This window comes from Corythoichthys intestinalis, chromosome 12 (genome assembly GCF_030265065.1).
Source record: "Corythoichthys intestinalis isolate RoL2023-P3 chromosome 12, ASM3026506v1, whole genome shotgun sequence".
NCBI classification, from domain to species: Eukaryota; Metazoa; Chordata; class Actinopteri; order Syngnathiformes; family Syngnathidae; genus Corythoichthys; species Corythoichthys intestinalis.
In genome coordinates, this window is record NC_080406.1 from 49,265,302 (window position 1) to 49,283,477 (window position 18,176).

At 38.4% G+C, this 18,176-nt stretch overlaps 3 protein-coding genes across 6 annotated transcripts in view; 1 reads left to right on the forward strand and 2 right to left on the reverse strand.

The window, feature by feature from the left end:
• Positions 1-1,937, forward strand: part of LOC130927275 (glycerol kinase-like) — a 23,073-nt gene extending 21,136 nt beyond the window's left edge. Inside the window, exons 18-20 of one of the 4 annotated variants that reach the window (XR_009066381.1) lie at positions 43-129; positions 223-298; positions 554-1,935. Coding sequence is in view for 3 of the 4 variants with exons in the window: in XM_057852980.1 (XP_057708963.1) it covers positions 43-152 (110 nt within the window). In the remaining variant the exon portion in view is untranslated. Of the gene's footprint in view, positions 1-42 lie in introns of all 4 variants that reach the window. The other 3 variants (XM_057852981.1, XM_057852982.1, XM_057852980.1) reach the window with 3 other exon arrangements.
• On the reverse strand, positions 1,155-13,157 carry ddx18 (DEAD (Asp-Glu-Ala-Asp) box polypeptide 18). Its single transcript, XM_057852979.1, has 14 exons — positions 12,990-13,157; positions 9,379-9,561; positions 9,144-9,284; positions 6,297-6,432; positions 6,046-6,146; positions 5,729-5,928; positions 4,264-4,378; positions 3,580-3,719; positions 3,347-3,508; positions 3,116-3,268; positions 2,628-2,741; positions 2,480-2,536; positions 2,207-2,384; positions 1,155-1,948 (listed from the first exon to the last, which is right to left on the reverse strand). Exons 1-14 carry the CDS (start codon positions 13,093-13,095, stop codon positions 1,803-1,805), a joined length of 1,932 nt encoding a protein of 643 aa, XP_057708962.1. The 5' UTR covers positions 13,096-13,157; the 3' UTR covers positions 1,155-1,802.
• Positions 13,158-13,963: 806 nt separating this feature from the next.
• LOC130927311 (uncharacterized) lies at positions 13,964-15,718 on the reverse strand. Its single transcript, XM_057853027.1, has 3 exons — positions 15,466-15,718; positions 15,023-15,180; positions 13,964-14,951 (listed from the first exon to the last, which is right to left on the reverse strand). Exons 1-3 carry the CDS (start codon positions 15,641-15,643, stop codon positions 14,262-14,264), a joined length of 1,026 nt encoding a protein of 341 aa, XP_057709010.1. The 5' UTR covers positions 15,644-15,718; the 3' UTR covers positions 13,964-14,261.
• Between the last annotated feature and the right edge of the window lie 2,458 nt (positions 15,719-18,176).

Below are 18,176 nucleotides of genomic sequence, written 5' to 3' on the forward strand. Positions count from 1 at the left end.
TCAAAAATTCAACAGCTCACTAGACGTGTAATACTCTCACAGAAAGCGAGTTCCGATTTGCTCGCTGGAAGAAGGCCGTCCAAAGATCGATGAACTGGGAGACCTCAGAAACCGATGACTGTCACAATGGTAAGGAATTTCTCTTGACCTGAATGTGGACATGCTTTTAAGCGGGACTCTAATTCTGGATATTTCATCTTGAATGCACCCTCTTCCTGCCAGGTTTAGAGAAAAAAAGTTAATGGCATACCCTGGGAGGTCTTTCCTCCACTCCGCCCAACCACAGTGGACCTCTAAGGTCTGGCACTGAGCTGCTGCTTTCCTTCCTATCTTTGTGCAATCAGGTTTGGGGGTCTTCAGGTCAAATCTTTCACACTGTTAAAAAAAAATGGTTTGATGCTCCCAACTTCTGCGATTATAGTGAAACACTAACTAAAAGCTGTGAACATGTTGTGAACCTTGTAACACTGCATGGCTACATCTAACATGGCTTTTTCTCATGCAAAAAAAAAAAAAAAAGTACTTTGACCCTCTTTTTCCTCTTGATCTCCAGATAACCAGTGACCTTAGTGTGAGTGTGGCGCAAGACCTACACGAGGATGAATTCAGGTGCTAAATGTAGCCAAACAGTTACAAACAAAAAGTTACAACAGTGGTGTCCAAATGAGTCCAAGAGGACTGCAGCGAGTGCAAGTTTTTGTTCCAGCAGTTTAATCACTGAAGTTTCTGCAGGGAAAAAAAAAACATCTGACTGCAGTCAACTGATTAAACTTAGTTAGGTAAAAATGTGTCCTCTACGACAGTTGGTATGAAAACATGCTCACACTGCAGCTCTCTGTGCTTTAGTTTGCCTACCCGAATGACTAAAATATACCTCATCGCTGTGACGATCAACGCACACGCTGTAAGCTAGTTGGATGAAGAGTGGAAGCTGTGGCGCAATCAGAGCACAATTGTCTTATTTGTAAAGAAAACACTTTTTGCCAGTTAGGTGGTGGGCAGTTCTTGATGTGTGATCAGAAGTACTCAGAGACAGGCTATGGCAGCAACTTGGCATTCGTGTGCTGAAATTGTATTAATTGAAATGTAAAATATGTCAAGTTGAATTCATGGAAAATTACTCTTTTTACTATGGGAAACACATTTTTATGCAGGAATGAATGGAAAAGAAATGCAATATAATATGTATACAGGGTTAAAAGGCATTGATATATTTTTTGAATGACCAGATGTTTCTAAACATCTGAAGTATAGAGCATTGAGCTTGTCATCATGGTCATCAGAGACATTTATACAAATGTATTCCAGCCTACTTTCATTTTGACTTGTATAATGTTGACTATGGTACATTTTTCAACTGAGATGACTCTTGTTCCATTTTTTTTTGGCAACTTTTGGTGAAGTACTCGCCAACTTCTCGATTTCTCTGTGCAATTAGCTATACTCACCTGCTGGAATTTCCACATTTTTATGATGAAAGCTGGATTTTTTTGTGCCTCTACTATTATGGATGTAATTAAGCACAATAAATAGCCATTTTCAATATTCAACATCAGTGGAGACTCATTATTTCAACCCATAGTATACAGAGGTCATTTTGTGAGACAAAGTCCGTGGTCACACAAGCATGATTTTTTGCACTATATATAAAAAATATCTAAGGAAGTACTGTATATAGCCACATTATACAATTCATACAAATGAAAGAAAACAGGATCGAGATAGCTTCAGCCCAAATAACGCATGTGAGCAGAACATATCAATACATCCTGACAATCAGTCCAGGAATTCTAATCATTCGATTAGCGCGAGAACTGCCTGTTGTCATTACGTCCTTTGTTGATGTGCTTAAAGATTTTGGACTTGTGCACATTCTTGGATTTCTGGTAACCAAAACCACCACCACCGCCTCGCTTTTGCAACTTTGCACCTTTACTGCCATGGACGTCTGAGGAGAAAAGTTGGGTTAAGGAAAGCAATGTGTGAATAATTAATAATTAATGATTCTTTTCCTGTAAGAAGTAGTACAACATAAATGTGTTAAAATTACCCTTGCATACATTTCTGATTTAAGTATTAGTTTAACCCGGTAAGGCAATTGAGAATACTTCCTCATTTACAGTGACAACCTGTAGGAAATTTTAGGTTCACTTTTTTTTTTCTTAACTACCATGAAACATCTGCGTCAAATGACAGCAAAGGATACTGAGATCAACGTAGGGTGGGACTTTGAATCCAAAAGACAAAGCCACCATGAGGAGGTCAAGTGTGTTGACACTGTAGATCTGTTTGAGCGAGTGAGAGTCATAAGCCCTCACGTAAGACTTGTACGCCTCTTGGGCTGACTTGTGAAGGTAGTAGTTCTTCTCAATCAGTTTCTCCAACTAATAAGAAAAAGAATTTGAATTTATCAGAACATACCACCTTTGACATCTGACCAGCTCACGTACTCACTCAAAGCAAAAGAATGCATGATTACCTGAGACTGGATATCTGAGATTTTAGCCCATGAAAATTCAAATTCACTCAGGGGGACCTAGAGAACACAGCATCTTACATTCTACTCTCTCATGAAAAGGATCACAAGCACTGAGCCGAAATACCAACTGGGCTCAGGAAATATTTACCTTGGCTTGCTTGAGGAAGCGCAGGAATCCAAGTTCCTGTGGTCGGAGGATCAGGAGTGCATGGCCTCTGCCATTGATGCCTCGAGCTGTCCTGCCCACTCTGTGGATATATTCCTAAAGGCAAAAAGTAAACATTACACTATATAATCCACAAATTATTGTTTTAAAAACATCTGATCAAGGTGAAGATTTGCAAATCCTCAGTTTGATAAAACTGCTTGTGTACATCAATAATGCATCAGCTGTACCCAGGCCCGTGCCTCTAGTCTAGGAGGACCGGTTTGCGGCGGGTGTCAAGGGGGAGTATTTGGTGAAGGGAGGTTCTAAAACAAACCTAAGCTGATAGCAGAGCTATAATATAGCGTTTAACTGTTAAACTATCTCTGCCAGCAACGCCCCGCCCCAACAAACTGCTGATCATGAAGACTGACCTAATTCTCCAGGGATTACAGTATTGGATCAGAGAAGTATAATACTCATCAAAAGACCTTGGGGTCATCAGGAGGGTCGTATTGGACAATCCAGTCCACTTCTGGAATGTCTAATCCTCGCGCTGCCACGTCAGTGCAGAGTAGAATCCCTGAGTCTGCGTTGCAGAACTGGAAGAAGGTGGTGGTGCGTTTGGTTTGCTTCTGCTTGCCCTAAGTATTGGAAAAATAGGAATTGACAAAAGATCTGCGACTACAGTTGATGCACCAAGTCAGGACAGCATAGCGTACATGGATGGCCATTACAGGGAGGTCGATATAGTTGAGGAGCTCATAGTGGAATTTGACCGACATGCAGGAGGAGAAGAAGACCATGAGCTTCTTCTTACGGTTCTTCTTCAGGAAGGTGAAGAGCAACAAGAAGCGCTTCTCCGATGGACACACAACATAGCCCTGTGGCAAAAGGATAACATCGTAGAGAGGTGGCCCTTGCAAATTAGTACACCATAATGCCATCAACATACCTGCTCTAAACCATCTACAGTGGCGTTGTCCTTGTTGTCATCCACACCAACATAGAGGGGCTCTTTCTTCAGCGAAATACGTGCCAAGTCCTCCACCTTACGAGTTTGCGTTGCTGAAAATAGCATGGTCTGTCTTTTCTCTAAAGAAAAAACATAGAAACCACCAAATTAGCAGAGATAGGGTGAGCTGCTCCATTTCCTATTTTTTTTTTTTTTCCAGGCAGCATCCAGGTGTTCTAAAAGGTGGTGTGGACCTTTGTTTTTTTTTTTCTTGATGGATGGGGCAAAATACTAGTTTTTGAAAAGCCCTGGTATGTCTGGACATAGCCTAAAACACACTGATTACAGCTCCAATGCCGGCGAGAAAAAAAAAAATCCTAAAAGGAGGACTAGCAGTCATGGTAATAATAATATCAGACTGCTAAGCCATGCTAAACCTGTGCTAGTAGTCGCAAAAACCCTATTTAAAAAAAAAAAAAAAAAAAATCATTTCATTCAAATTCATGTTCAAATTCATGCATTCATTACACAGGGGAGTAATCAAACAGAGCAAATTAATATGTGATGTCTAAAAAGAAAATATACCTGCAAGTGGGACTGTCATTCAATATAATACAGTAGAAGTCAGTACATTAAGAAAAACAAGCAAACAAATACATTACAAAATAAAGAAATAAAACCTACTCGGTAGAAGCTTAATGATCTGTTTAAGTTCCTCCTCGAAGCCAACCTCCAAGATACGATCAGCTTCGTCAATAATCAAACACTGCAAGTTCTTGAACATGAAGCCAGGTGTGTTCTAGGGATAATAAAAACATCACAGAGTTAGGCATGTGCCGGTATGATATTTTGACGGTACGATAACCGTGAGTAAAAATACCGCGGTTTCACGGTATTGCAATTATAGCTCCAAAAAATTTTGAGATGTATGGGTTAAAAAAAATAAAAAACTTTTCCATTGAACAGGATTTTTTTTTTCAGACCATAGTTGCAAATTGGAACATGAATATATTGTTAAAATAAATAATCAATAAAAAAATATATATTTTAAATAAAATTAAAATAAATTTAACTTATAGACTATACTCACAGCCACAGCTCAAGTTGCTCAAGATTACAGCAAGAACAAAATAATTTCTATAAAAAAGTAAAAACACTTCTGAATAAAAAATTTAAAAATTTATACTGCGTGACTTTTTTTGTTAGGGTGGAAAAGCTTAAGTGAAGTTTCGCCATTTTCAGCCACTGTGTCAACTCTAGTCTACATGATGTCATGCCTTTGTGTTAAAAATAACAAAGAATTCACAAGTTAGTTAAAAGTGTATTAGTTAAAATGTCAATATTGTTGTGGAAAGGTTTCATCTAAAAAAAAAAAAAAAAAAAAAAACATTGGGAGTGAGACCTCTCCTTGATCCAGCGAACGTGGATTTGTGCTTAGGGCAAGATCATCTTTCGCAATTAGCGATCTTTGACGCTAAACACTGTTTTTCCCCTTCATTCAAGCGAATTAAGCTTGTTTTCTCAGTCTGTGGCTGTAACACTCAACGAAGTTGCTCTCCAAGCTAAGCCTACGCTAACATTCATCTTTGTAAGCTTTTATTTAGTTTGTATATTGAACTTGAAAGGAAAATATGTGTTTTGTTTTTGTCGAACTTTTTCCATGGTGCTAATCTACTCACATGGAAAAATCTAATTGTACAACATTTTAAATATATTAATTTTGTATATTACACTTACCACGATTTGAGAGCTCAATAAATTGAACAGTACTTATGCCTTATGTTTGGAGTATTTGTTTTTGGGTTAGCTCGCTGTCTAGCCGATAGAGTCACTTTCACACACAGCAACAAACGGGAGGGGATGAGCGCTGCTGCGCCAAGCCGCTTCTGGCTGCATTTTTCACTCAAGAAAAATAGCGAATACCGTACGGAAAATTTTAGTGGTTTTGAAACCGCGACGTTTTCAAACCACGGTAAATCGTGAAACCGGTAACCGGCACATGGCTACACAGAGTAAAAGTCTGATGCTCGTAAGAATACACTTAATTAAGTTGCTTTATTATAAAAGCTTTGGCATTAAAAAGGAAAGAAAAAAAGATAGTGGTTTATAGCCCGAAAAAAAAAGCATTAATGCAAGACCCCTTGCACACCTGGACATGATCCAGTAAACGACCTGGTGTTGCCACCAGGATGTTGACACCGTTGGCCAGTTTTTGGGCCTCTGCTGATCGGTTACTGCCTCCCATGATCAAACCGTAGGTGTGCACGTGATGTGTCAAAAGTTCTTTCAACACACCATACGTCTGCATTGCCAACTCGCGTGTCGGTGAAAGAATCACTACACCTGTGCCTGAGACACAGAGGTAAGATCAAAACTACTCACTAAGATTGAAAGACAATCTCAAAGGTAAAACCTGCATGGAAATCAATATAAATGTGCAATATTACACATAGGAGCAGTCATCACCATTTCTAGGCATAAACTTGAGTTTGTAGATGAGCTCTATGGATGGGATTAGGAAGGCCAGCGTTTTACCACTTCCTGTCTTGGCAGCAGCCAGCACATCTCTGTTCACAGAAACACATAATCTTCAAATTATTAGGTCAAGAAATGCTGACATTTAGCAAGCGTATAGAATACCTAAACAGACAAACACACCAAATCTCAATGTAATATCAAATTGTTAACCGTTGAATGATCAAATAACGAATGCTGACCTTCCTTCCAGCAAAGGACGAATGCTTTTGTGCTGGATCTCAGTCATGTGTTCAAATCCCATCTCCTTCACTCCTTTCAGCGTATTTTCACTCACCAGTTCAGCAAGAGAAGCAAAAGATGTGTCCTCAAATGCCCCTGAAAGAAAGAACATCAGAATTTGAAAACCATAGTTCAACTGGATTTAACAATACAAAAACATGTACTTGCAGTCAGTCTTGTCAGAGAAATCAGTGGCGACTCCTCTCAACTCAAAGACAACCGCAAGAGTCAATGTATGCCTTGACTGACACCCGTTTCATGATGGAAACATTGAAAGGGCAACACTTAAAGGCAACACAGTAAGTCAGTACAGTGGTACCTCTACTTACTTAATTTTGTAACTTGAAAATTCTATAAGTAGAGACGCCTTTTCCATTTAAATGCCCTAATCCTTTTCAAGCCCCCCTCCAAATTCAGACATAAATCTTTTATAAGGCATAGAAATGCATCAAAACATGTAACACATACATGTTACAATTTGATTATTGCACAATAAACATAAAATCCGAGTTGTGCATAATGTAAAAAAACAAAAATAAGAGTAAAAAATCAGTTTATAAACTCATGTCAAGCCGTCAGAACACGAGGGGCGAATGAAGATGGTCCTAGGACACACATATACACATATAGTAGAGGTCCCTCGTAGCCAATTGGATGCCAGGAATGCTAAGCAATAGCCAATGGCAGAGCAGCTATAAGTATGTTACATTAAGTGAACTCTAGGGGCTGCAAATACCAGCCATACTGTATTTTCGTCTTTTGTTTCCTGAAATTTCTTAACAAGAGGTAATATTTTCCCTTTAAGGTGTGTTAACCTGAAAATTCGGTATGTAGAGACATTCGTAAGTTGAGGTACCACTTTAAAGACTTGTCTCAAATCAAACGACGCTTTAAATAAAGATGCACCAATACCGATACCAGTATCGGCAAGGGGGGCCAATCCCACCCGAAACGATAGTATCAATATCAACAAGTACCAACAAATAGGGCAGCGATACCATTTACCGGTCCAGTACTCTAACACTTGACTGCAGCCTTTTTTCACCAGAAGCTTGCTACACTCTCTGTTGTGTGATAACACGTGATCACTTTGCATGCCAAGCAGCTATCACTATTGGCCTGCTCCAGACCAATGAGAGCGGGCCAAAAGCCACTCTTAACCAATGCCGGGGCAGCTTTTTCAAATATAGGAAAAACAAACTACGAGAGAAAAATGTCGGCGGTCTGGACATATTTCAATTTATAATCTCCATTGAGTACAATAACTGCTTGCAAGATTTGCGGCCTGAAAGTTTTGAGAGGTGGAGTTGAATCAGCCAGTTTAAATACCTCAAACCTGATAAAACATTTGAAGACGAAACGTGAACAAACACAGAATTTAAGGCTACAACAGCAGCAACTGCTACCAAGAGAAAGGTCAGATCATTTCGTCTACTTTACTTGTATTGTCTTTGACTCAAAGAAATGCCGCAGTAATTTGAGACCCGTTTCAAAAGTAGGGTTGCCACCTTTCAGAAATAGAAATGAGGAACACCCCCCTCGTGGCCCAAGCCGGTCAGGCGAAGAAAAAAAGGGGCATCCCCCAAACTCCTAAAATGCATTGAAATGTATCAGTTTATGTAAATTCCGTATTGGCTCAATACGGAATGCAACTTTTAATTCCCAATTCGGAACGATTCCTCATTTCAAAGGACGGGTGGCAAGCCTATTCAAAAGTGCTGTAGAAGTAAGCAAAATAAGCTAAGCTAAGTGGCTAAGTGTGTGTTGCTGCTGGTGCACAGAAAGGGAGGCTAATAGAGAGGACAGGGTGCTGTGGTCAATTATTATTACTTATAATTTCATGAAAGTTGCACTGTTTGGCCTTTGAGAACCAAAACTCAGGGTTTTAAAAAGTTTATTCATTCATTATATTTTTACTTTCTTACTGTTGGGCTAGTAATATACATGTTTTAATTTCACAAACTTAGCACTATTTTGGCCTTTGAGAGCCAAAGGTTTATTTAACTATGGTCACCAATACCAGGCATGCAATAAAAAGCTCTACTGGATTCACTTATAAATTTCAAACAAAGTGGTATCAGTATCAGCCGATACGGCACAGCCAGGTATCGGGGCCAAAAAATGGAATCGGTGCAACACTAGTTTTAAACACTCTGGTAATTCGGTTGAGTTACTCATTTTGGTTTCAACGAGCTTTACCTTGGGATAAAATATAGTTCAATTGTTACCTTAGTTAGATTAAGTGCTACAAAAAAATTGCCTGGCTCTGCCAGACTGTTCTCCCTGTATTTTTCAAACACTGAGAGAAAGGTCTGGGAACCAGCCCATTAACGGCCTCTCGAGCAAGTACAAAATCAATCGACAAATCAGATTCGTTTATTTGCGTGACGTGTTCTTAACGAGCAACGTCACTCTTGTGCGTCGAAAGTCGTCTCGACAACAACACGGGAGAGCCGAGAATATGTTCCAATCCACGGTAAAATCAGTTTTTTCAATTACCAAAAACACATCGACACGAGTCATTGACAACAGTCTGTCTCGCGCGAGCCATGTTGAATAAACTCCGCTCTCTTCGTATGTTTACTTCCGCGCGCAAGTCCCTCGCCCCCCCCCCCTCGTCATTTTACTAACGTCTGCCCGTCGCTGATTGGTCCACTCCACTGTCTGTTTGCTGTGGCTTGCTCCGCCCTGGAAATTGTATCCGCGTGAATGGTGGCCAGACTCAATAGCTGGAACAGCGGTGAGTCTGGTGTACCAGGCAAACAAACAAAAAAAAAAAAAATCGATGAATGGAAAAGGAACATTACCCGTCAAACCAGATGGAAGCTCAGGTTTATCGTCCTCCTCTTCCCCCATGTCGTCCTCTGGTTTGACTGCTTTCTCCTCTTCCTCAACGCCAGCTTCATCCCCATTTAATTCGTGTAGAGTTTTGGGCTTTTTCTCAGCTACTGTATGATAAGATTGATAACTTCCTTTACAGTAACAACAGTAATTGTGCAATATTTGGCGAAAATGTAAATTATATCTTAAGAGTTGTGTTACCTGGTGTTTCAGTCGAGGGCGGCACCTTTCTTTTCTTTTTTTTCTTTTGCTTTGTGGCACTTCCCTGTGCATCTGTTTTAATAGCAACTGGCTCATCTTCCTGCTGCTGTTGTTCCTGTACGACTTCAGTTTCATCTTTTGAAGCTTCTTGAGAGCATTTCTCCTGTACAGCAATTGCTTTCACTGCAAAAAACAATATGGACTTTTAGCAAAATGTGTGTTCTTTATGATCATGTCTTTGGTGTATTTACAGTGCAACTGCTTTAAAACACTATCACACAACTGTTGTGTTCACAAAACATCAAGTTTAAACTGGAAATTTAGGATATTATAATATGGTTTGAAAACAGGAGGTTAGTCAAATGTGACATATCAAAATCAACAATTGTATCGTTTATAGCATGATTTTTCCGTTTAAAAAAAAAAAAAAAATTTTTATAACATTATAAGGGTGGCCCCTTGGCGGTATTTTGAAGGACACTCAGCCTCAGGTACAGGCGAGAGAGTTACTGCTCATGTCGTGTTCAAGAACTGCTCGGATTTCTAGCCATCAGCCACCTTACTGTCCACGACAATATGTTGGAATAAAACGCAGGGGGAGGATTGACAGTCGTATTGGATAAAATAGAAAGGATACTTTTGTGTATACCGACACTTGACAAGTCTAATCAAATGATGTACAGAGGAAGTGCTAGGGTCCACATTGTCGCGGACAGCAAGGTGGTTGATGGCTATAATTCCGAGCAGTTCTTGAACGCAAGACGAGCAATTGCCTCGCTCGCTCGCCCGCCCGCAACCAAGAACAAATGTGACACACACGGAAGTCGTGGTGGCAGTCATAAGTTTTTAAAAAGGACAACTTCAAAATCCAAACTTAGCCCTGGCCAAGTTTCTGACCCAGATAAAGGCCCTAAAATGAGTGAAAAATGGGGGGGAATAGCGACGACAGAGGGCTCAAAGGCAAAGCAATACAGTGAAAGCTATGTTTCGTTCGGATTTACTTTTACTGGGGATGAGACGAAAACTACTCCATTATGTTTCACGTTCCATCAAGTATCACACTGAGCAAGTACAAATATTGAGAAATTATAATATTAAAATTAAATGTACTGTACGTAAAGTCATTTTGGAACATTTTTAGTTTGTGGTGTGATTTTTTCCGATGTAAAAACGTGCCGTGACTCAGAAAAGGTTGAAAAAAAGCGAAGTTGTGCTCCATCTTGCTTGATCGGAAACAAAGTAAAATTTGTTTTCCATCTTAGCAAGAGAATATGCTGTGCTGCTTAAGCCTTTAAAGGTCTGTGCTGAGTGATTATCAGACACTAAATGTAACTCCTAGCGTTAGCGTTCATGTTAGCTGTCAGAATGGCCAGCGTCCTCTTAAAACACTGGCCAGTCTAAAGCAGAGCCACTTGGCTTTTTTGGTCAGTAGGTCTAGAGGAGAGCCAGTTGGTGAAAGGGAAGTAGCCCACGTCAGCTGTTTTGTTTGGTAAATGAGCAATTACTGGGAAATACTGATTGCTAGCAACTTTTGGCTAGACTAAAATAGCCCCACCACACACACAAAAATCCCAGACTTCCCAGTGTTAAACACTTGGACAACATTTTTTTTCGTGGCTTCCAGACTGATTTAATTAAAAGTGATGTATTGTGTTTTTCTTACTGATGTAGGTTTGGAGTAAAACTTTTGAATTTTACAGACGAAAACATTTTGAGAAACTGCCGACTACAACCAGACGAAATCTGGGATTTCGTCAACTAAAACTACGAAAACATTTTGAAATGACTAAAATATGACGAAGAGTAAAAGGGCTGCCAACCCCCCCCCCCACACACACACACACAGATTACCAAGCTTTAAAACATTGTGAGATTACAAACAAACCTCTCTCATTAGAGGTGTGCAAAATTTCCGATTCTTAGATTATTCGCGATTCGGCCGTGAAAGATTCGAGAACGATTCACAAACGTCCAAATTCCGATTATTGAAATATGCCAAGTAAAGCGGAAGTACAACACACTCAGCGCGCCGCGCGGTCAATAAGGAACGAAGCGAGAGTAGCTAAATGTCATGCTTCTCATTACCCGGCCCCTCGGGTAATGCCACTGCTCAACTCACGGCTCTAGCTCAACTCATGCCACGAGATAAAAAAAAAACAACAACATACCTGACTGCTGCCGAAAAGCTGCTACAAAGTACATCCACATAATGTTACGGTAGATATCATCTATATAGGACTAAATGCAATATAGATTAGGTAGCGTTAGCAGCACACCTACAAAAAGCTAGATGCGGGCGTTAGTAAGCGGCCGCCATCTTAAAGCAGTACACTTCCCTGCAAGGCTGTTGTAGCGAACCTTCCAAGCATACCTAATTAACTTTTTATTTAAAATACTCCTAAATCTGTAAAATATTGACTTGAATCTATCTTTAAAATAGTTTTAAAACTTTCACATGTCGAAAGAAGACAAAAGGGAAATTATGGAATAACGGGAGCAATTTTAACAACTTTAAGGGTTGATTCACAACATTAAATTAATTGAATGTAGTTTAAGGCTGCTGATACAGAATGGGGACTGGAGTTTTTTATTTACTGCTATTTTTGTATATTTTATTTAACTTCATACTGAAATAGTATTTTTGAAGAATTCTGGAACTAATGTACAAAACATTTATTTAAAAAAAAAAAAAAGGAGGGGGGTGCATCAATAATCGTTTTATAATCGAATCGGAGCCTCTGAATCGTAATCATAATCGAATCGTTAGGTGCCCAAAGATTCCCAGCTCTATCTCTCATAACAGTTACAATTGTCAAAGTATCGAAGAGATTCTAAGTATTTATACTGTGACGTTGTATCCAAATATGATATTTTATTGCAAAAGCATACATACTCATTTGTTTTTAACTATCTCAAGTCAACAGAAATATATTGCTATGGGGTATGTATGATTTTACACAACTATTGTTAATAATGGTGGATATTTCTGCATTTGTGTGGGTAAAAAAAAAACAAATTGTTTGTTTTTATTTATGTAGTATCGAAAATCGTATTGAATATTTTTATGCGTTTCAAAATTGTAGTGTTGCGACCTTAGTAGTGTTCATTTTTACTTGCATCTGGTATCCAAACCAGCTACCATTCTATTTGTTGTGTATATATAACAATATGATGCGAGGTTACATTTACAGGTATATGGGTAAACTGACGGCCCAACACGTCCATGTCTACAATGTAGCCCGCGACAAAAATGAGTTTGACACCCCTGTAATCTATAGTTTGTTTGGGAAAAGTCGCGTAACTCGCAGCAACATAAAAACTATGAACTAAATCATTCTATGAACAATTAACACAGTTCAAATGCTTCAGGTATGAACTAGTTTATTTTTAACTGAACTCCAAGAGTTAACTCGCGTAGAAATTTAACTTTCCCAACACCAGTTGCTGTAAAAATATAAGTGCCATTTTCTGTGAACCATTTTGCTCTGTCGCGTAACATTTGTCGAACCTTGTTTTAGCAATTACAAATTATGTGACAATCCAAAGACGATATTGACGCTAACAGCCGCAAACAAGAAAGGTAACATATCGCTTCGATGTTTACTACTTACGAGACTCTTCGGCCTCTGCTTGCTTCTTGAGGAGCTTGCGCTCTTTGTTTTTTTCATTTCTTTTCTGGATTTTCTTACGGATAAGCTTCATCTGTAGATCAGCCATGTTGACCGAATTGCACGTGTATGCTAGCAGTGCTTGCTTAGAAGAGGACCCACAGACCCGCTCAAGACTAGCCTGAGGGTTGCCTGACGAAAAATATCAAAGACCCTGCATGGTGACCATGTATAATGCCTACAGAAAATATTATGCAGGAGATAAAATGTCATTAGTTTCATACTTCATCGCGCAGTGATATTTAAAATTCAAAATCTTTACCAGTTATTGTTTTAGGGATAAAAAAAAAAAAAAAAAACGGAAGTGGGGAAAAAAATCCGCCTCATTTATTTCAGTCTGCAATATTTGCATAACATAGAACCGACCAGCCCAGGAATCGAGTTAAAAGTACTTAAATAAATCTGATGTGGCATTTCAGAATAAAGGTCACTTCTGGGAGATACTAGACTCATGTTACTCTCATGAAAGTTGACGACTTCGATTTGAGAACAATATTTAAGAGAAAAAGGCCTTTTGTGAAAAGGTTTTTAAAAATTGTATTTCTGGTCAGCTCATAAAAATGGGAGAAAAACAATTTAAATCTATTTTAATTTAGATATAGAAAATGCACATCAGTTTATTTTAATTGCTTTTTTAAACTTGAGATAAATCTCAGCAAATAGTTAATAATGCTTACCACTGAGTTAAATTTACTATCTCAAATAGGGCACAGTTTAAAGCTTGAACATAGTTATGGACATACTACCTTTGTAATACTGGAACTAATCTGTGAGAACCATTGAAAGCATTGATGAGTGAATTGAGATGAAAAAAAAAAAAGCCCTTCTCACCATAGAGGTAACAATTTCTACCACCCACGTGATGCCAAACAATTCATGAAAAACCAGAGTATTTAAAGACATATTTTGTTTAATGGACACTGATTGTCTACAAAATCAAACAAGTTCTTTGGCTTCTGATCATGGATAGAATTGTTGAAAGCTGCTTTTAATGCCTATTATTGGCATGTTTTTTTTAATTGAACATTGATAAGAAAAACATGCCAATGATATCCATAACTGCAGTTAGGGCTTTAATATCAATTCATAACCAATCAAGCTCTTTTCTTAGAACATTTCCATTTTCTTAAAACATATTATTCCATGTTATGGTCAGTATTATGCACATTATTTAACATGTTGAATAACAGTGATCCAAGCACACCTGCTGAAATGTCATAGGACACCAAGTGTCTCATCTTCTGCCTTAACCCTGTGTGGATCCATTTCTAATTTGATATCAGAAGCCTGAATAATAGCATAAGGAACATTCCCATTCATCTCCTCAAGTGTCTGACCAGCTTGGTTCCTGGAACTCCTTCTCATGTGCTTTACAGGTCCCCTGTTCTTTCTCTTTAAAATCCTCTGTGAGAACATTTGAGGCTTTGAGGAGCTTGGCAGTTGCATATTCTCTCCTTGCTGTGCAATGGGCAGTGGAATACGTCTCTGTGTGTCCTCTTCCACAGCTTTGCACACCAAGTCAGTGATATCTCGGCGAAGTCGGATAAGCACCATATTGTCTCTAATCTGACACATATCTGACAACATGACATTTACAAACTGGTTAAGTACATCGTGGCTTGGTATATTTGCTGCTGATAATTGATCAGAAACATCAGGTAAGCCTTGGTCAGTGTCAGGTTCAAAACTGAAGGATGTGGCGTCTGCAAGATGAGGCTGCGTATTTGGGCAGTAGGATGAAATGATTGAGGTTGATGCCTCAGATGGAAATTCCTCATTTGGGTCTTGTCCAGCCTCATCATCATCCAAAGGGCTTCCAAATGTACTTGTACCTGTCTCATGATCATTACTCCCCTCAGTTTCAATCTCTCCCTCATCGTCTTCGTGATCATCAGACTTATCTTCCTGCAACACAGTCGTTTGGGAAATTACAATAAGTTGAAATTTTGGAGTAAAATGCATTGGTTTTTACATACCGGATAGGAATCGCCTCGTCTGCGAACAATGTAAGGTCTCAGAAAGTCCAGTTTCTCTCTCAGCATCCTTTGCTGAAAAGTGTTGACCCTCTCTGGGTGCCATAACACCCTCCCGTACTGAGTCCGCAGAGACCTTGATCTTCTCACAACATCGCTGACTAAAGGGAAAAAATTAAATAACGCATCGTTAAACATTAATAATACCACAGAATTAATCCTATGAAGAAATGGGGGAAAGAAACTTAAAATTTCCCTGTAATGTTATGGACAATTTTACAGGTGTTCAAACAGGGTAACGACATTTCCTACCCAATGTACATAATGTTTAAAAAAAAAAAAAAAAAAAAAAAAAAAATTATGCAGCTTTATACCTACAAATCAACCTGCATCCTACACATACTGAATCATAACATAACCAGTAATTCCAGTTAATAATAGCATACCAGATTTCCCGAGCAACACGGCGCACTCAGACCACAGCTTTGTCTTCATATCCCTGTCGTAGAAAGACTCCAGCGACGAATTAAACAAACATTCATGTTTTTTCCAGAAATCTATTAATACGTTATCCCTCTTAGCACCCCAGTGTGGTCCCCGAATTTGACCACGAAAATGTGCCATATCTTCGGGTTATTTATGAAACTGCTTCCCCACGGAAGGAAAAAAAAAAAATTCCTTCTTCTTTCATTTTGTTTCAAGATGGAAGAACAATGCTGCCATCAAGTGGTGAGGAGTGAGAACAACGAACTAATATGTACTTTGTTCATTGCGATGTACGCATTATGTTGATGAATAGTTCTCAAAACTACTGTTTTGTGATCTAATAGATTACAAAATCGCAATCACAAGTAGGGAGAGCGGGGTTGGATGTCACCAAGTTTTACTCTTTCATAAATAACATTCAATCAACACATCTTCGAATAATTATTAACCTTAAATCCATGGGCGTAGGTTTGGTCTTAACATTGGTAGGGACGATACAACAGCATAACATGTATGTACACTTTTTCAGGGGACGGGACATTAATAAAACCAAACAGATTATTGACCATGAGTCAGGGTTTCATTTCCCACGAATATGAACCTAATTAATTGATAGGCTAAATGATTAATGCAAAATAAATCTGTATTGATTTATACTAACTTTATGTTAAATTGTTCAGGTGATACGACATTCAATTCAAACCACTGTTTTCAAAAACTACTAAAGAAACATTTTGATATGCAAGTACCTATATCTAAAAACAACAACAACAACACAGAGCTATCCAAGAATAGGTCCACTTCTTGGGGACACTGGAGCACCCCAAGACTCAAACTAAAATATTGTAATATAAATGTGATTTGGGAAAAAATAATGAAAAAAAAAAAAATCTCAGATATCCAAGGACTAATCTACATCTGAAGCAGACTACACTACCCCAAGACTCGAATCAAACTACTCTCATGAAATTCTGATGTTTGATTTAATTTCACAGATTTTTTTCATCTCAGCTCATGTTCATGTCAGTGTCCCCCTGAAGAGGACCCATTCTTTGATAGCTCCCCATTTTAAAATAAAGGCACTCTGAAGGCTCAGAGACTCAGCATTACCGTAAAGCACTGACCTGACCGCAGTCGTTTTGCAGGTTAGCAAGCTCACACAGTTTAATGTTATGCTAACTCTGATACAGGTCGGACTTTGTTTAGAAAAAATAGTGGTGTTTCCCCCACCTCCACAACATTGATGGATTTTTACATTACTTACAGTGGCTTCTGCTGGCTGACAATTACTTCTAATATCCCTCCTCTTTGAAGGGGTTGAGTGTACGTGTGTCTGTGGGGTGGGTCAAGACATTAGCCAATCAAACGTTTGTTTGAGGAGAAAAAAATAATAGGCCGGCACTTCAGCAAGTGAAAGGGGAGTAATGTAAGTCTGAACATAATGAAAAATAATTAACTTAATTATGGAAGGGTCTATTCTATCCGTACAACATATAAAAATACAATTACCTATATAACTGAATTCATTATATAATGCAAACAAGGTTGTTTAAAATTTGGTGGGGACAAGTTGAGTATCCTGAAAAGTTGGTAGTGTTAGCTCCCTACCGTCTCTATGCAAACATATACCCTTGCTTAAATATTGACTTGGATTTGACATTCTTTTTTAATTTAATTTTATACTGAAACTTTGTAACAATCATCTCTCACATTCTTTTGCAGCGAATGGAAGGTGAGTGATTTCGTCCACTAAAAAAATCGTAACAACATCTTTTCAAATGGTTTTGTTTACATATGTTTCAAGCTAGATGTACAAAAAAACATATACCTGTAAATATTTTTCAGCATGCAGCTAATTTCGTGCTTCTGCAATCCCTTGAAAATTGAACAATTCATAGCTATTTCAAAGTACACGCTTCATTGATTAGAACATTATGTTTATCAAATGGCACGGACACAAAATGTGAGAAGTGATAACCCGTGTTAGTGTCTATGCATGTGATATCTGTTGTAAAACCAATGATTATTTTATTTTTAGGGGCAAAATTATGATCATTTCAATTCGTGCTGCAACGATTAATCGATTAACTCGAGTAATTCGATTAGAAAAAGGATTCAAATTAAATTTGCTGCTTTGAGTATTCGTTTAATTAAAATGGCTTTGTAATGGTTTGTTTTGAAAGTGTTTCCATTTAGTTTTATTGATTTGGGTGGATAGACTGCCCTCTAGTGGTAAGAGTGAATAAGACATAACTCATTTCACATGGCTGAATCCAGCTGCTCCCTGTTGAGACCAACATAAGCTTGTTTGAGCTAATGTTTTTTTAATGCATTCGTTAGTTTATACACTGCTGGCCAAAAGTATTGCAATTCTGTCAGATGATGGTCAATTTTTCCCAGAAAATGATTGGAATTACAAATGCTCTGGTAGTAATATCTTCATATATTTTGCTTGCAATGAAAAAACACAAAAGAAAATGGATTTTTTTTTTTTAAATTATTATCATTTTACACAAAACTCCCAAAAATGGGCCGGACAAAAATATTGGCACCCTTTGAAAAATCATGTGATGCTTTTCTAATTTGTGTAATTAACAGCAACTGTTAACTACCTGTGGCACATAACAGGTGGTGGCAAATTGCAATAACTGAATCACACATAAACAAAACA

Coding starts and splice junctions, on each gene's coding strand:
- LOC130927311 (XM_057853027.1), bottom strand. CDS start 15,643: ATGGCACATTTTCGTGGTCAAATTCGGGGACCACACTGGGGTGCTAAG. Junction 15,181..15,465: donor CGTGTTGCTCGGGAAATCTG/GTATGCTATTAT, acceptor TTTTCCCTTTAG/TCAGCGATGTTGTGAGAAGA. Junction 14,952..15,022: donor GACGAGGCGATTCCTATCCG/GTATGTAAAAAC, acceptor ACTGTGTTGCAG/GAAGATAAGTCTGATGATCA.
- ddx18 (XM_057852979.1), bottom strand. CDS start 13,095: ATGGCTGATCTACAGATGAAGCTTATCCGTAAGAAAATCCAGAAAAGA. Junction 6,433..9,143: donor GCTTCCATCTGGTTTGACGG/GTAATGTTCCTT, acceptor TCTTTCTTTCAG/GGGCATTTGAGGACACATCT. Junction 1,949..2,206: donor CCCACCCTACGTTGATCTCA/GTATCCTTTGCT, acceptor TTTTCTCCTCAG/ACGTCCATGGCAGTAAAGGT.